The sequence below is a fragment of the Xyrauchen texanus genome, chromosome 15 (assembly GCF_025860055.1).
Source record: "Xyrauchen texanus isolate HMW12.3.18 chromosome 15, RBS_HiC_50CHRs, whole genome shotgun sequence".
In the NCBI taxonomy this organism is placed as follows: Eukaryota; Metazoa; Chordata; class Actinopteri; order Cypriniformes; family Catostomidae; genus Xyrauchen; species Xyrauchen texanus.
The window spans coordinates 279,001-296,500 of NC_068290.1; the positions used below are offsets into that span (position 1 = coordinate 279,001).

At 45.9% G+C, this 17,500-nt stretch overlaps 2 protein-coding genes across 4 annotated transcripts in view; both read left to right on the forward strand.

Moving 5' to 3' along the window:
* The window catches only part of LOC127655829 (dual specificity protein kinase CLK2-like), a 25,602-nt gene extending 24,218 nt beyond the window's left edge, over window positions 1-1,384 (forward strand). For 2 of the 3 annotated variants that reach the window (XM_052143826.1, XM_052143828.1), the window contains one exon: window positions 557-1,384. In XM_052143826.1, coding sequence (XP_051999786.1) covers window positions 557-733 — 177 coding nt within the window. In that variant the 3' untranslated portion in view covers window positions 734-1,384. The remainder of the gene's footprint in view (window positions 1-556) is intronic. The other variant, XM_052143827.1, reaches the window with a different exon arrangement.
* An 11,744-nt stretch (window positions 1,385-13,128) lies between these two features.
* Window positions 13,129-17,500, forward strand: part of LOC127655822 (potassium/sodium hyperpolarization-activated cyclic nucleotide-gated channel 4-like) — a 21,903-nt gene continuing 17,531 nt past the window's right edge. Inside the window, exon 1 of the mRNA XM_052143815.1 lies at window positions 13,129-14,900. Within this exon, the coding sequence (XP_051999775.1) occupies window positions 14,284-14,900 (617 nt within the window). The 5' untranslated portion in view covers window positions 13,129-14,283. The remainder of the gene's footprint in view (window positions 14,901-17,500) is intronic.

A 17,500-nucleotide genomic window follows, 5' to 3' on the forward strand; every position in this document is an offset into this window, starting at 1 on the left:
TCCATGTAAAATCATCCCGCTCCACTCCTCGCTCCATGTAAAATCATCCCGCTCCGCTCCTCGCTCCATGTAAAATCATCCCGCTCCGCTCCTCGCTCCATGTAAAATCATCCCGCTCCACTCCTCGCTCCATGTAAAATCATCCCGCTCCACTCCTCGCTCCATGTAAAATCATGCTGCTCCACTCCTTGCTCCATGTAAAATCATCCCGCTCCGCTCCTCGCTCCATGTAAAATCATCATCCCGCTCCACTCCAATCACATTCTCTGCCGCTGACCAACTCAACTCCTCACATGCCCATAAAATGATGTTTCATCACACTCATATAGTATAAAAACATTGTCAGTGAACACATATAGCTGTTGGTATTTTAGGAAGGGCGTCCCTCACAAGGGGGTCATCATTTTTAGTGTCCTGACTAGCATCAAATCACTGGACTAGCGGATTCAAACCAGTGGCAACACATCACATGCATTTTACACATCACCACATGCTTCTGTGAAGGGCAATAATGTTAGTATTTAATTCACTCTCTCTCTCTCTCTGTGTTTGTCAGCGGTATGTGTTGAGCGAGTCAGAGGAGCATCATCAGTTCTTTGATTTGTTGGAGGATTTGTTGGAATTTGATCCGGATCGCCGTGTGTCTCTCTCCGCCGCGCTGCGCCATCCATTCTTCAGTCCGATCCGAGACGCTGAACACTTCACCAGCAGCGGCCGTGACATCAGCCGGTGACCTCTGACCTCTACCTCCCCTTTACTGTCTGTCTCAGAGCCGAGCACGCTGAATGGACAACGTTCTTTGGTCCTTCCTGTTGGTTCTGTCTGGATCTGCTGGATTCTCTGGAACAGAGTTGTGAATCAGAGTTTAGCTGCCGATGACGTATGAAGTAATGGTGGAGGGACAGCCAGGGTGGATTCTCTGCTCGTTGCTGATTGGTGGATTTGAGCTCAGGGTCAGCCAGTAGATTCAGACTGACAGCTTGACAAGCTCCCTGATTGGTCTACCTTCCTTTGACGGACAGCTCTGCCATAAGGCGGGACTTGGAGAGGAAACTCTTTAAGTTGTTTTGGGATCATCGTAGAAGCGTTCGGCCAACACACACACACACACACACAATTACATTGACTAGGTTAATATAATATCTTCCTTGGATTTCATGTATTGCACATATTAAGGTTCCCAGCAGAAAAACACACGTTCAGTATTTATTTGAATTGTTTTGTATGAGATGAATATAGTTGTATATAAAGTAAATGTTCTCTATAATAAAACATGTTTCATATGAATTGACCTTTGTGAGGTTATTATTCATTAGTCTGAGCTGCCGCTAACGACACAGTCTGATGACATCATCGTCTGCTCTCATTCACTTCCTGAAGTCCGAGTGTTTCAGAGGAACAACTCTTCGTGGGATTTGTAAACGTTTGTCAGGTTAGTGACATCAAATCATTGTTCTGATGGTTAATGACAGTAACTGAATTAAACGCAATTACATGACTGATACACAACAGGGTGAATATGGATATATGGACGTCATTATACCTTTACAGAAAGCTGAGGATGTCTCCTACCCTACCACTCAATACTGGGAACAAGAACCTTTTGAAGAACCAATTTTGACCAATTCCCAGATTTGTTTTCAGGCTTGATTCTATAGAAATATCTACACAAACCCGTTCACATCATAAATCCTCATAAGGTGTGTTTCTTGGGAAAAGTCCACTTTTAGTTTTTAGTTCTTCATTGTTTCTGCTCCCACCAGTGATCGTGAAATCATCCATTTAAAACCTTAAAAAGTTCATTGTTTAATCCCACAGATTATTTTAGAAACCATTTAAGGAAATACAGATGGATACTTCATTGTCCCACTCAGGGTGTCTGTGTATCTCAGCGAGTGTTGACGCTGACTATCACACCTGGAGTCGCGAGTTTGAATTCAGTCAGGTCTCCTTAGCAACCAAATTGGCCCGGTTGCTAGGGAGGGTAGAGTCACATGGGGTAACCAAATTGGCCCGGTTGCTAGGGAGGGTAGTCACATGGGGTAACCAAATTGTCCCGGTTGCTAGGGAGGGTAGAGTCACATGGGGTAAACAAATTGGGCCGGTTGCTAGGGAGGGTAGAGTCACATGGGGTAACCAAATTAGCCCGGTTGCTAGGGAAGCTAGAGTCACATGGGGTAACCAAATTAGCCCGGTTGCTAGGGAGGGTAGAGTCACATGGGGTAACCAAATTGGCCCGGATGCTAGGGAGGGTAGAGTCACATGGGGTAACCAAATTAGCCCGGTTGCTAGGGAGGGTAGTGTCACATGGGGTAGCCAAATTAGCCCGGTTGCTAGGGAGGGTAGAGTCACATGGGGTAACCAAATTGGCCCGGTTGCTAGGGAGGGTAGAGTCACATGGGGTAACCTCCTCGTGGTCACTATAATGTGGTTCTCGCTCTCGGTGGGGCATGTGGTGAGTTGTGCGTGGATGCCGCGGAGAATAGCGTGAAGCCTCCACACGCGCTACATCTCCATGGTAACGCGCTCAACAAGTCACGTGATAAGATGCGCGGATTGACGGTCTCAGACGCAACTGAGATTCGTCCTCCGCCACCCGGATTGTGAAATCTGACAAAACTCAAATTGAACATAAAACATAAATAACTAAATGAAAAATCCTAAACTATAATAACCCTGCATGAAGATATTTAGAGTTTTGTTTAAAGCATGTAGTAGCAAATAAACTAAATTTAATTGGATTAAAGAAAAACAGAAATTGTGATTACAGTTTGTACAGCCGAACACAGACTGACACGGCTGTGAAATGAATTATTATTTTATTCAATGCTGTTCTATTAGTGAGCACATCCGTCAGGAAATATAAATCACTCATTTTCTCTTTAGCCAAATTAATATTTAACGATTACATTAAAGATGTTTGTATGGGATATGCACATGCTTCTGTGGAAGCCATCAGTCTTCATTAAAGTGTTGTTTAATGGTGTAATTCCTGGTGAAGAACTACACTACCCATAATCCTCAAGAGAACTCCACAGAGCTCCGCCCACTCCCATGATGCACTGTGAATGATGCAGTCAGGTGACACTCACATACTACTCGTATATCTGCAATATTTGTACATAATCAACAACTTTAAATCAGTGGTTTATATTTGTATTGTTTTTAAGTCTAGTGTTGTAACAACAGCATTTACTCCACCAATGGTGTGAGCTGGGGGCGGAGCTATTAGTTTGATTGATCAGTGGCAAATGGGGGGTGCGTTCAGAAAGCTGTTTTGAAAACAGTTTATTTTTGTTTTGGAACTCCGTATACAACTTAAATCATGAGTTTCCACGGTTACCAGCATTTCGTCTGCAGCCCTGAACTCTTCTGTCTCAGCCGATACGGTCAACAGGTCATGCACATATGAATCACATGTATTGATCTTATGACACATAAGAGATCTTTGCATTATAAACAACAGAAGTCAAAACTTTATCTTCACTGCAAAAAGAGCATTTGTTGCCAAAATGTCTCGTTCTCCACTTCCTCCTCATTGTGATGTCACACTGTAAACGTTTACATCTGACCGCCTCCACAACAACATGTCAACACCTACTTTAATCACTTCTGTAGCCCCGCCCACTAGCAGCCAGCACTGTGATGTCAAACTAGAGAGAGCATGTCAATCAAGAGCAGAGAGCCAATCAGAACAGTGGGCGTGTACAGTCAGTAACCCCCATCAGGGGTAATTGTGCGATAGCAACCGGCTGACGGTACATTATCCTGCTTATTACATGATACCAACCAAATACATGTAATCTCTAGTTTTGTGTTTATTATGTGTTCAACTCTTGTGATGGATTTGATGAAATATGATGAATGTGGACCAGACTTAAACAAAAGTAAATATAGAATATTTATTGAAATAGTTTTGACTGTTGAACATGTGTGAAGGGATCTTTAGTGAAGGTCAGACGTGTGTCTACAGAAGTGTCTGAAATATGGTGTGATAAACAATGTCAAACTCAAGACACACACACACACACACACACACACACATCTGTAAGAATGAGAAGTGTGTGTTTTGCTTTTATTGAGTGTGCTGACCTTAACATTCACCTGTCTGTCTGACTGTCTGTCTGTCTCTTATTAAGCCTGTATGTGCAATACACACTCACACATACACACTCACATACACACTCTCACATACACACTCACACATACACACTCACACATACACACTCACATACACACTCACACATACACACTCACACATACACACTCACATACACATACACACTCACACATACACACTCACGTACACATACACATACACACTCTCACATACACACTCACACATACACACTCACATACACTCACACATACACACTCGCACATATACACTCACACATACACACTCACATACACACTCACATACACACTCACACACACTCACACACACACACTCACACATACACACTCACATACACTCACACATACACACTCACACATATACACTCACATACACATACACACTCACACATACACACTCACATACACACTCACACACACTCACATACACACTCACACACACTCACATACACACACTCACACATACACACTCACATACACTCACACATACACACTCACACATACACACTCACATACACTCACACATACACACTCACACATATACACTCACATACACATACACACTCACACATACACACTCACATACACACTCACACACACTCACATACACACTCACACACACTCACACACACACACTCACACATACACACTCACATACACTCACACATACACACTCACACATATACACTCACATACACATACACACTCACACATACACACTCACATACACACTCACACACACTCACACATACACACTCACATACACTCACACATACACACTCACATACACTCACACATACACACTCACACATACACACTCACATACACTCACACATACACACTCACACATACACACTCACATACACTCACACATACACACTCACATACACACTCACATACACTCACACATACACACTCACACATACACACTCACATACACATACACACTCACATACACATACACATACACACTCACATACACACTCACATACACACTCACACATACACACTCACACACTCACACATACACACTCACATACACACTCACACATACACACTCACATACACTCACACATACACACTCACATACACATACACACTCACATACACACACACTCACACATACACACTCACATACACACACACACTCACACATACACACTCACATACACACTCACACATACACACTCACATACACACACACACTCACACATACACACTCACATACACACACACTCACACATACACACTCACATACACACTCACACATACACACTCACATACACACTCACACATACACACTCACATACACACTCACATACACACTCACACATACACACTCACATACACACACACACTCACACATACACACTCACACACACACACTCACACATACACACTCACACACTCACATACACACTCACATACACACACTCACACATACACACTCACACATACACACTCACACATACACACTCACATACACTCACACACTCACACATCTGTAAGAATGAGAAGTGTGTGTTTTGCTTTTATTGAGTGTGCTGACCTTAACATTCACCTGTCTGTCTGACTGTCTGTCTGTCTCTTATTAAGCCTGTATGTGCAATACACACTCACACATACACACTCACATACACACTCACACATACACACTCACACACACTCACACATACACACTCACACATACACACTCACACATACACACTCACACATACACACTCACACATACACACTCACACATACACACTCACACACACTCACATACACACTCACACATACACACTCACACACACTCACACATACACACTCACACATACACACTCACACATACACACTCACACACACTCACACATACACACTCACACATACACACTCACATACACTCACACATACACACTCACACATACTCACATACACATACACACTCACATACACATACACACTCACATACACATACACACTCGCACATACACACTTGCACATACACACTCACACATACACACTCACATACACACTCACACATACACACTCACACATACACACTCACACATACACACTCACATACACTCACACATACACACTCACACATACACACTCACACATACACACTCGCACATACACACTTGCACATACACACTCACACATACACACTCACATACACACTCACACATACACACTCACACATACACACTCACACATACACACTCACATACACTCACACATACACACTCACACATACACACTCACATACACATACACACTCACACATACACACTCACATACACTCACACATACACACTCACACATACACACTCACACATACACACTCACATACACTCACACATACACACTCACACATACACACTCACACATACTCACATACACATACACACTCACATACACATACACACTCACATACACATACACACTCACATACACTCACACATACACACTCACATACACATACACACTCACATACACACTCACACATACACACTCACATACACTCACACACTCACACATACACACTCACATACACTCACACATTCACACTCACATACACACTCACACATACACACTCACATACACTCACACATACACACTCACACATACACACTCACATACACATACACACTCACACATACACACTCACATACACACACACACTCACACATACACACTCACATACACACTCACATACACACTCACACACACACTCACACATACACACTCACACACACACTCACACATACACACTCACATACACATACACACTCACACATACACACTCACATACACACACACACTCACACATACACGCACACACATACACACTCACACATACACATACACACTCACACATACACACTCACACATACACACTCACATACACTCACACACTCACACATACACACTCACATACACACTCACACATACACACTCACATACACACACACTCACACATACACACTCACATACACACACACTCACACATACACACTCACTCACACACACTCACATACACACACACACTCACACATACACACACACATACACACTCTCACATACACTCACACACACTCACATACACACACACACTCACACATACACACACACATACACTCTCACATACACATACACACACTCACACATACACACTCACACATACACACACATACATACACACTCACACACACACACTCACACACACACACTCACACACTCACATACACACACACACTCACACATACACACACACATACACACTCTCACATACACACACACACTCACATACACACATACATACATACACACTCACACATACACTCACACACACTCACACACACGTCTCTCACACACTCACACATACACATACATACACACACACATCTCTCACACACTCACATACACACACATACATACACACACACTCACACATACACACACACTCACACATACATACACACACTCACACATACATACACACTCACACACACACTCACACATACATACACTCACACACACACTCACACACACATACACTCACACATACACATATACACTCGCACACAAACACATACATACACATATACACTCACACATACACATATACACACACACTCACACACACACACACTCACACATACACACACATACATACACACACTCACACATACACACACACTCACACATACACACACTCACACATACACACACACTCACACATACACTCACACATACACATACACACACACTCACACATACACACACTCACACATACACACACACTCACACATACACACACACTCACACATACACACACATACATACACACACTCACACATACATACACACTCACACACACTCACACACATATACACTCACACATACACATATACACTCGCACACACACACATACATACACATATACACTCACATATACACACACACACACACACTCACATACACACACACTCACACACACACACACACACACACACACGGTCAGTATTATCTGGTAACACATGTATCAGTCTCTCTCTGTTGTGTTTGTGTGTGTCGTCTCCTGACAGTTGATGAAAGCCGCTTCAGGGTCTCTGATAACACCCACAGACAGTCTGTGTCCTTCATCAGTGACCTTCGTCTTCACATCCCTCTCTTCTGTCCTCTTCACATCCCTCTCTTCTGTCCTCTTCACATCCCTCTCTTCTGTCCTCTTCACATCCCTCTCTTCTGTCCTCTTCACAACCCTCTCTTCTGTCCTCTTCCTCTTCACATCCCTCTCTTCTGTCCTCTTCACATCCCTCTCTTCTGTCCTCTTCCTCCTCACATTCCTCTCTTCTGTCCTCTTCACATCCCTCTCTTCTGTCCTCTTCACAACCCTCTCTTCTGTCCTCTTCACATCCCTCTCTTCTGTCCTCTTCACATCCCTCTCTTCTGTCCTCTTCCTCTTCACATCCCTCTCTTCTGTCCTCTTCACATCCCTCTCTTCTGTCCTCTTCACATCCCTCTCTTCTGTCCTCTTCACATCCCTCTCTTCTGTCCTCTTCACAACCCTCTCTTCTGTCCTCTTCACAACCCTCTCTTCTGTCCTCTTCACATTCCTCTCTTCTGTCCTCTTCACATCCCTCTCTTCTGTCCTCTTCCTCTTCACATCCCTCTCTTCTGTCCTCTTCACATCCCTCTCTTCTGTCCTCTTCACATCCCTCTCTTCTGTCCTCTTCACATCCCTCTCTTCTGTCCTCTTCCTCTTCACATCCCTCTCTTCTGTCCTCTTCACATCCCTCTCTTCTGTCCTCTTCACATCCCTCTCTTCTGTCCTCTTCACATCCCTCTCTTCTGTCCTCTTCCTCTTCACATCCCTCTCTTCTGTCCTCTTCACAACCCTCTCTTCTGTCCTCTTCACATCCCTCTCTTCTGTCCTCTTCACATCCCTCTCTTCTGTCCTCTTCACATCCCTCTCTTCTGTCCTCTTCACATCCCTCTCTTCTGTCCTCTTCACAACCCTCTCTTCTGTCCTCTTCACATCCCTCTCTTCTGTCCTCTTCACATCCCTCTCTTCTGTCCTCTTCACATCCCTCTCCTGTCCTCTTCCTCTTCACATCCCTCTCTTCTGTCCTCTTCACATCCCTCTCTTCTGTCCTCTTCACATCCCTCTCTTCTGTCCTCTTCCTCTTCACATCCCTCTCTTCTGTCCTCTTCACATCCCTCTCTTCTGTCCTCTTCACAACCCTCTCTTCTGTCCTCTTCACAACCCTCTCTTCTGTCCTCTTCACATCCCTCTCTTCTGTCCTCTTCACATCCCTCTCTTCTGTCCTCTTCACATCCCTCTCTTCTGTTCTCTTCACAACCCTCTCTTCTGTCCTCTTCACATCCCTCTCTTCTGTCCTCTTCACATCCCTCTCTTCTGTCCTCTTCCTCTTCACATTCCTCTCTTCTGTCCTCTTCACATCCCTCTCTTCTGTCCTCTTCACATCCCTCTCTTCTGTCCTCTTCACAACCCTCTCTTCTGTCCTCTTCACATCCCTCTCTTCTGTCCTCTTCACATCCCTCTCTTCTGTCCTCTTCCTCTTCACATTCCTCTCTTCTGTCCTCTTCACATCCCTCTCTTCTGTCCTCTTCACAACCCTCTCTTCTGTCCTCTTCACATCCCTCTCTTCTGTCCTCTTCCTCTTCACATCCCTCTCTTCTGTCCTCTTCACAACCCTCTCTTCTGTCCTCTTCACATCCCTCTCTTCTGTCCTCTTCCTCTTCACATCCCTCTCTTCTGTCCTCTTCACATCCCTCTCTTCTGTTCTCTTCACAACCCTCTCTTCTGTCCTCTTCACATCCCTCTCTTCTGTCCTCTTCCTCTTCACATCCCTCTCTTCTGTCCTCTTCCTCTTCACATTCCTCTCTTCTGTCCTCTTCACATCCCTCTCTTCTGTCCTCTTCACATCCCTCTCTTCTGTCCTCTTCACATCCCTCTCTTCTGTCCTCTTCCTCTTCACATCCCTCTCTTCTGTCCTCTTCACATCCCTCTCTTCCTCTTCACATCCCTCTCTTCCTCTTCACATCCCTCTCTTCTGTTCTCTTCACATCCCTCTCTTCTGTCCTCTTCACATCCCTCTCTTCTGTCCTCTTCACATCCCTCTCTTCTGTCCTCTTCACATCCCTCTCTTCTGTCCTCTTCACATCCCTCTCTTCTGTCCTCTTCACATCCCTCTCTTCTGTCCTCTTCACATCCCTCTCTTCTGTCCTCTTCACATCCCTCTCTTCTGTCCTCTTCACATCCCTCTCTTCTGTCCTCTTCACATCCCTCTCTTCTGTCTTCTTCCTCTTCACATCCCTCTCTTCTGTCCTCTTCACATCCCTCTCTTCTGTTCTCTTCACATCCCTCTCTTCTGTCCTCTTCACATCCCTCTCTTCTGTTCTCTTCGCATCCCTCTCTTCTGTTCTCTTCCTCTTCACATCCCTCTCTTCTGTCCTCTTCACATCCCTCTCATCTGTCCTCTTCACATCCTTCTCTTCTGTCCTCTTCACATCCCTCTCTTCTGTTCTCTTCCTCTTCACATCCCTCTCTTCTGTCCTCTTCACATCCCTCTCTTCTGTTCTCTTCACATCCCTCTCTTCTGTTCTCTTCCTCTTCACATCCCTCTCTTCTGTTCTCTTCCTCTTCACATCCCTCTCTTCTGTCCTCTTCACATCCCTCTCTTCTGTCCTCTTCACATCCCTCTCTTCTGTCCTCTTCACATCCCTCTCTTCTGTTCTCTTCACATCCCTCTCTTCTGTCCTCTTCACATCCCTCTCTTCTGTCCTCTTCACATCCCTCTCTTCTGTCCTCTTCACATCCCTCTCTTCTGTTCTCTTCACATCCCTCTCTTCTGTCCCCTTCACATCCCTCTCTTCTGTCCCCTTCACATCCCTCTCTTCTGTCCCCTTCACATCCCTCTCTTCTGTTCTCTTCACATCCCTCTCTTCTGTCCTCTTCCTCTTCACATCCCTCTCTTCTGTCCTCTTCACATCCCTCTCTTCTGTTCTCTTCACATCCCTCTCTTCTGTCCTCTTCACATCCCTCTCTTCTGTTCTCTTCACATCCCTCTCTTCTGTCCTCTTCACATCCCTCTCTTCTGTCCTCTTCACATCCCTCTCTTCTGTCCTCTTCACATCCCTCTCTTCTGTCCTCTTTACATCCCTCTCTTCTGTTCTCTTCACATCCCTCTCTTCTGTTCTCTTCACATCCCTCTCTTCTGTCCTCTTCACATCCCTCTCTTCTGTCCTCTTCACATCCCTCTCTTCTGTCCTCTTCCTCTTCACATCCCTCTCTTCTGTCCTCTTCACATCCCTCTCTTCTGTCCTCTTCCTCTTCACATTCCTCTCTTCTGTCCTCTTCACATCCCTCTCTTCTGTCCTCTTCCTCTTCACATTCCTCTCTTCTGTCCTCTTCACATCCCTCTCTTCTGTCCTCTTCCTCTTCACATTCCTCTCTTCTGTCCTCTTCACATCCCTCTCTTCTGTCCTCTTCCTCTTCACATTCCTCTCGTTTGTGTTCAGATGAAACACAATGTTCATCACAGAAGTCTGTCGAGAGTTTCGCTGTATGTTGATTTTTCACTTGATCTTATTTTCAGGAAATAATAAACTGCAACACATGACACATGATGTAAATGATATTTCCACTAGTTATTAAACTGCCGAGGATGCGCTACAGTTTATTATAATGAGTGTGTGAGTGTGAGTGAGAGTGTGTGAGTGAGAGTGTGTGTGTGTGTGTGTATGTGAGTGTGTTTGTGTGTGAGAGAGAGAGATGAGTGTGTGTGTGTGTATGAGTGTGTGTGTGTGTATGAGTGTGTGTGTGTGTGTATGAGTGTGTGTGTGTATTTATGTGTGTGTATTTATGTGTGTGTGTATGAGTTTGTGTGTGTGTGTATGAGTGTGTGTGTGTATTTGTGTGTGTGTGTGTATCAGTGTGTGTGTGTGTGTGTGTGAGTTTATGTGTGTGTTTGCGTGTGAGTGTGTGTGTTTGTGTGTGTGTGTGTTTGCGTGTGAGTGTGTGTGTGTGTGTGTGTGTGTGTGTGTGAGAGAGTGTGTGTTTGTGTCAGTGTGAGAGTGTGTGTGTCAGTGTGTGTGAGAGTGTGTGTGTATGTGTGTGTGTGAGAGAGAGAGAGAGTGTGTGTGTGTGAGAGAGTATGTGAGTGTGTTTGTGTGAGAGAGAGAGAGTGTGTGTGTCAGTGTGTGTATGAGTGTGTATATGTGTGTGAGAGTGTGTGTGTGTGAGAGAGAGTGTGTGTGTGAGAGAGAGAGAGTGCGTGAGAGAGAGTGTGTGTATATGTATGTGAGTGTGTTTGTGTGTGAGAGAGAGTGTTCATGTGTACGAGTGTGTGTGTGTATTTATGTGTGTATGTGTGTGTGTGTGTGTGTGTGTGTATCAGTGTGTGTGTGTATGAGTGTGTGTGAGAGTGTGTGTGTGTGAGAGAGAGTGTGTGTGTGAGAGAGAGAGAGTGTGTGAGAGAGAGTATGTGAGTGTGTTTGTGTGAGAGAGAGGGAGTGTGCGTGAGAGTGTGTGTGCGTGAGAAAGTGAGTGCGTGAGAGAGTGTGTGTATGTGTATGTGAGTGTGTTTGTGTGTGAGAGAGAGTGTTCATGTGTACGAGTGTGTGTGTGTATTTATGTGTGTGTGTGTTTGTGTGTATGTATGAGTGTGTGTGTGTGTGTGTGTATCAGTGTGTGTGTGTGTGTGTATGAGTGTGTGTGTGTGTGTGTGTGTGTGTGTGTGTGTGTCTTTATGTGTGTGTGTGAGTGTTTGCGTGTGTGTGAGTGTTTGCGTGTGTGTCAGTGTGTGTGTGTCAGTGTGTGAGTGTTTGCGTATGAGTGTGTGTGTGTATGAGTATGTGTGTGTGTGTGTGTGTGTGTATATGTGTGTGTGTGTGTGTGTGTGTGTGTGTGTGTTGTATATCTGGCGTTTTCATTATATTTGTATTGCCTAAATGGTTTGGGCTGTTCTGTATGAACTCAAATGACCCTGCCATCTTCAAACGTCTCTCTGTCTCTCTATTTAAATATTAAATTAATAAGTGCATTAGTGGCATGATCGGTTAATAATATTGTCAAAGATCAATACAGAGAAATGATTTGTTTAACTGTCATGCCTGTCAATCTCTGTCTCTCCTCCCACCTGTGTGTCGTCATGGTGACGCGCGCTCATACCTGAGCCGCCGGAGAGTGAGTGCACGCGGGAGAGAGGGATGCTGCTGCCATGGCAACAGACCTTCATGCGCTCACAGATTGATTTCTGATTGATTTAATGTCGCGTGCGTCCGTTACCGTCACGAAGATCCGGATCTAATAAACTGTGACTGAGCTCAATAAAGTTCACACTGACCGATCTGACGGACTCGGAGACATCCTCCTCAAACACGGGATTAAACGCGCTTGAGGATGTTTGGCGGTGTGAAGAATAACGCGCTTTCAGACGCGCCCCGGTTCATTTCTCCGGTCATTCTCGGTTTGTTTCTCCTGTTGCGCATCTGAATGTGTCATCATGATGATGATGATGATGATGATTAAGCGCCTGATCCGCGTGTGTATGTGTGTGTGTCCTTGTCATTGATAGATTAATCTGTCGCTTCTTCAAATTAATTCTTATATAACCGCATATGTTGAGCGGAGAGCGCGAGACATCACCGTGAAAGCCAGAGGCGGGGGTCACCGAATCAGTTCGGTCCGGAGATGTGTTCGGCCGGTGTCGGAGAGGTTCGGGCCTCAAGGACACGCGCGAGGAGGAATGATGAAGAATGATGGACGGCGCGTGAATTGGGGCGCGTCAAGGGCGAATGGAGCGTCACGGACGCGCGTTTATTCGGCGGATCAAGGGCGTTTGAACCTGATGAGGTCGCGTCGGAGGAGAGCAGGGCGGCGGGGCGACACGTCCTCTGGAGGAAACGTGAAGGAAAATCTATCTTTTAACCGGCAGTGAGGTCACTTTTCACGTGAGCCGTTTTTACCGTTCTTCAATAAAAACGATTATGAAAAATCACAAAGCCGAACAGACCTGCGATTATCTGACAGGAGAGTAACAAGTCAGTTTAGAGAGTGTGTGTGTGTGTGTGTGTGTGTGTGTGTGTGTGTGTGTGTTTGGGTGTGGGTGACTCGTGCCTGGCATTGGCATGGATGGGGCAGGGGGCACGGGGGGTTCTGCGGGCACAGACCCTCGACCCTCACGTAACGGCGACCCTAAGCGGCGGAGTAAGAGCAGCCTGCCGTCTCCCGGTTACCGCCTATCCCAGGCATCTCTGGAGGGCGATCGGGGCGAGTCACTGCCCGGGCGTCGCCGCCTGTCCGTCTTGAGCTCCACACGAGACGGTGTCCCGTTCCGACCGGCCACGATGGCGGGAACGCCCACCACCCCTCTGCCCCTGCCGCTCCCTCCGTCGGGCTCGGCCCCGCCCACCGCTCCGCGTTCTGTGGGGTTTGTCGCGTCCCGCGCCGCTCTGGCGTCCACCTCCTCTTCCACGGGCACTGGGATGGTCGTGGTGGCCGCCGGAACCGAGACCACCACCACTACGGCGGCCGGGACCCCCGAAGCCGGACCGGGTCTGGACGGTGAGGACTACAGCTACTCAAACCAGTCCACCTTCATCCAGAGGCAGTTCGGTGCGATGCTGCAGCCCGGTGTCAACAAGTTCTCCCTCCGCATGTTCGGCAGCCACAAAGCCGTGGCACTGGAGCAGGAGCGGCTGAAATCGGCCGGAACCTGGATCATCCACCCCTACAGTGACTTCAGGTACTCTTAACTTTTGACCGACAGATGCATTTTAAAATAGTCTTTATTGATGACTCATCTTGCACTCAGAGGTGTGTGCAAACTTTAGTCCAATCAAATGCTCCCTGTAATGCGACTGTCCCTCCCCCTAATAAAGCGCAACAGTGCCCGCCCACTTATTCAGCCATGGAAGGATTTTTCCCAAAGTCATGAACCAAAGCATCCTGCTACAAGGTGAATCGAACATCACAAACATCTGTGGGAAATTATAAACAATTCTAAACTTTGTTGCCACGCTCTAAACCCAAAGTGACGATTTAAACAAATTTACTGCTGAAATAATCCACATGTTTGATCAGAAGAATTATTGTAAGTGCTTTTATAAAATTATAAGCCTCACATTTCTGACTTTAAACCTATAAATTGCCCCCATTGACTTGCATTGTAAGTGTCTCACTGGAACACACATTGTGAAAAGGAGGAACGAGTCGAAATAATTTTTGTGGTGATCAATATTATGACAAATGCTGCTGATTGAGCTGAACTTGTATTGATCAGAGAATATACTGGAGTAGTGGTGTAGTGGTATAATGCACATAACTGGTAATCGGAAGGTTGCTGGTTTGATCCCCACAGTCACCACCATTGTGTCCTTGAGTAAGACACTTAACTCCAGGTTGCTCCGGGGGGATTGTCCCTGTAATAAGTGCTCTGTATAATACATTGGTACTCAGAAGGTCACTGGTTTGATCCCCACAGTCACCACCATTGTGTCCTTGAGTAAGACACTTAACTCCAGGTTGCTCCGGGGGGATTGTCCCTGTAATAAGTGCACTGTATAATACATTGGTACTCAGAAGGTTGCTGGTTCAATCCCCACAGTCACCACCATTGTGTCCTTGAGTAAGGCACTTAACTCCAGGTTGCTCCGGGGGGATTGTCCCTGTAATAAGTGCTCTGTATAATACATTGGTACTCAGAAGGTCACTGGTTTGATCCCCACAGTCACCACCATTGTGTCCTTGAGTAAGACACTTAACTCCAGGTTGCTCCGGGGGGATTGTCCCTGTAATAAGTGCACTGTATAATACATTGGTACTCAGAAGGTTGCTGGTTTGATCCCCACAGTCACCACCATTGTGTCCTTGAGTAAGACACTTAACTCCAGGTTGCTCCGGGGGGATTGTCCCTGTAATAAGTGCACTGTATAATACATTGGTACTCAGAAGGTTGCTGGTTCAATCCCCACAGTCACCACCATTGTGTCCTTGAGTAAGGCACTTAACTCCAGGTTGCTCCGGGGGGATTGTCCCTGTAATAAGTGCACTGTAAGTCACTTTGGATAAAAGCGTCTGCCAAATGCAGAAATGTAAATATTCCTTGAATGGCCATAGAGCGCAACAGTCTGTTCCGGAAGTAAATATCACACACATTTATCCCATAGATGAATTGATTTTCATTGATAACTTATAAATCTATAAAGACAGATCTACCGTGAGCTACGAGGTTCATCGTTGAGGTCATCTGTCTCTGTTATTTCAACATCATTGTTTAAAAATCATGTTTGATAGCAGAATTCATGTAAACAACTACATTATCCATAATGCAACAGATACAAATCCACTAATCGGAGAACTGTGGCCAACGAAACACCCGCAACGGAGTCAGAGCGAACGCCCCCTCCCATGATGCACTGTGAATGATGTCATGAGTCGCTATTAAACTACTGTTATATTTGTACATGTTGGAATATTTGGCAATAAACGTCAGTTATAATCACCAGTTTATACATTCCCATAGTTCTGTATTCAATGACATCATTGGCAATGCATCATGGGATTGTAGTTCATTCCCTCATGAAAGACAGGGAGTGTACAGTCTGAGTCTTGAGTCTCAGTCCAATGCGCTGTAAGTCCTCGTGGTGGCGTAGTGACTCGCCTCAATCCGGGTGGCAGAGGATGAATCTCAGTTGCCTCCGTGTCTGAGACCGTCAATCTGAGCATCTCATCACGTGACTTGTTGAGCGTGTTACTACAGAAAATAGCGTGATGCCTCCACATGTGCTTTGTCTCCACGGTAATGCACTCAACAAGCCATGTGATAATCCACGCACGACTCGCCACATGCCCCCACCGAGAGCGAGAACCACATTATAGTGACCACGAGGAGGTTACCCCATGTGACTCTACCCTCCCTAGCAACCGGGCCAATTTGGTTGCCCCATGTGACTCTACCCTCCCTAGCAACCGGGCCAATTTGGTTGCCCCATGTGACTCTACCCTCCCTAGCAACCGGGCCAATTTGGTTGCCCCATGTGACTCTACCCTCCCTAGCAACCGGGCCAATTTGGTTGCTCCATGTGACTCTACCCTCCCTAGCAACCGGGGCAATTTGGTTGCTCCATGTGACTCTACCCTCCCTAGCAACCGGGCAATTTGGTTACTCCATGTGACTCTACCCTCCCTAGCAACCGGGCCGATTTGGTTACCCCATGTGACTCTACCCTCCCTAGCAACCGGGCCAATTTGGTTACTCCATGTGACTCTACCCTCCCTAGCAACCGGCCCAATTTGGTTACCCCATGTGATTCTACCCTCCCTAGCAACCGGGCCAATTTGGTT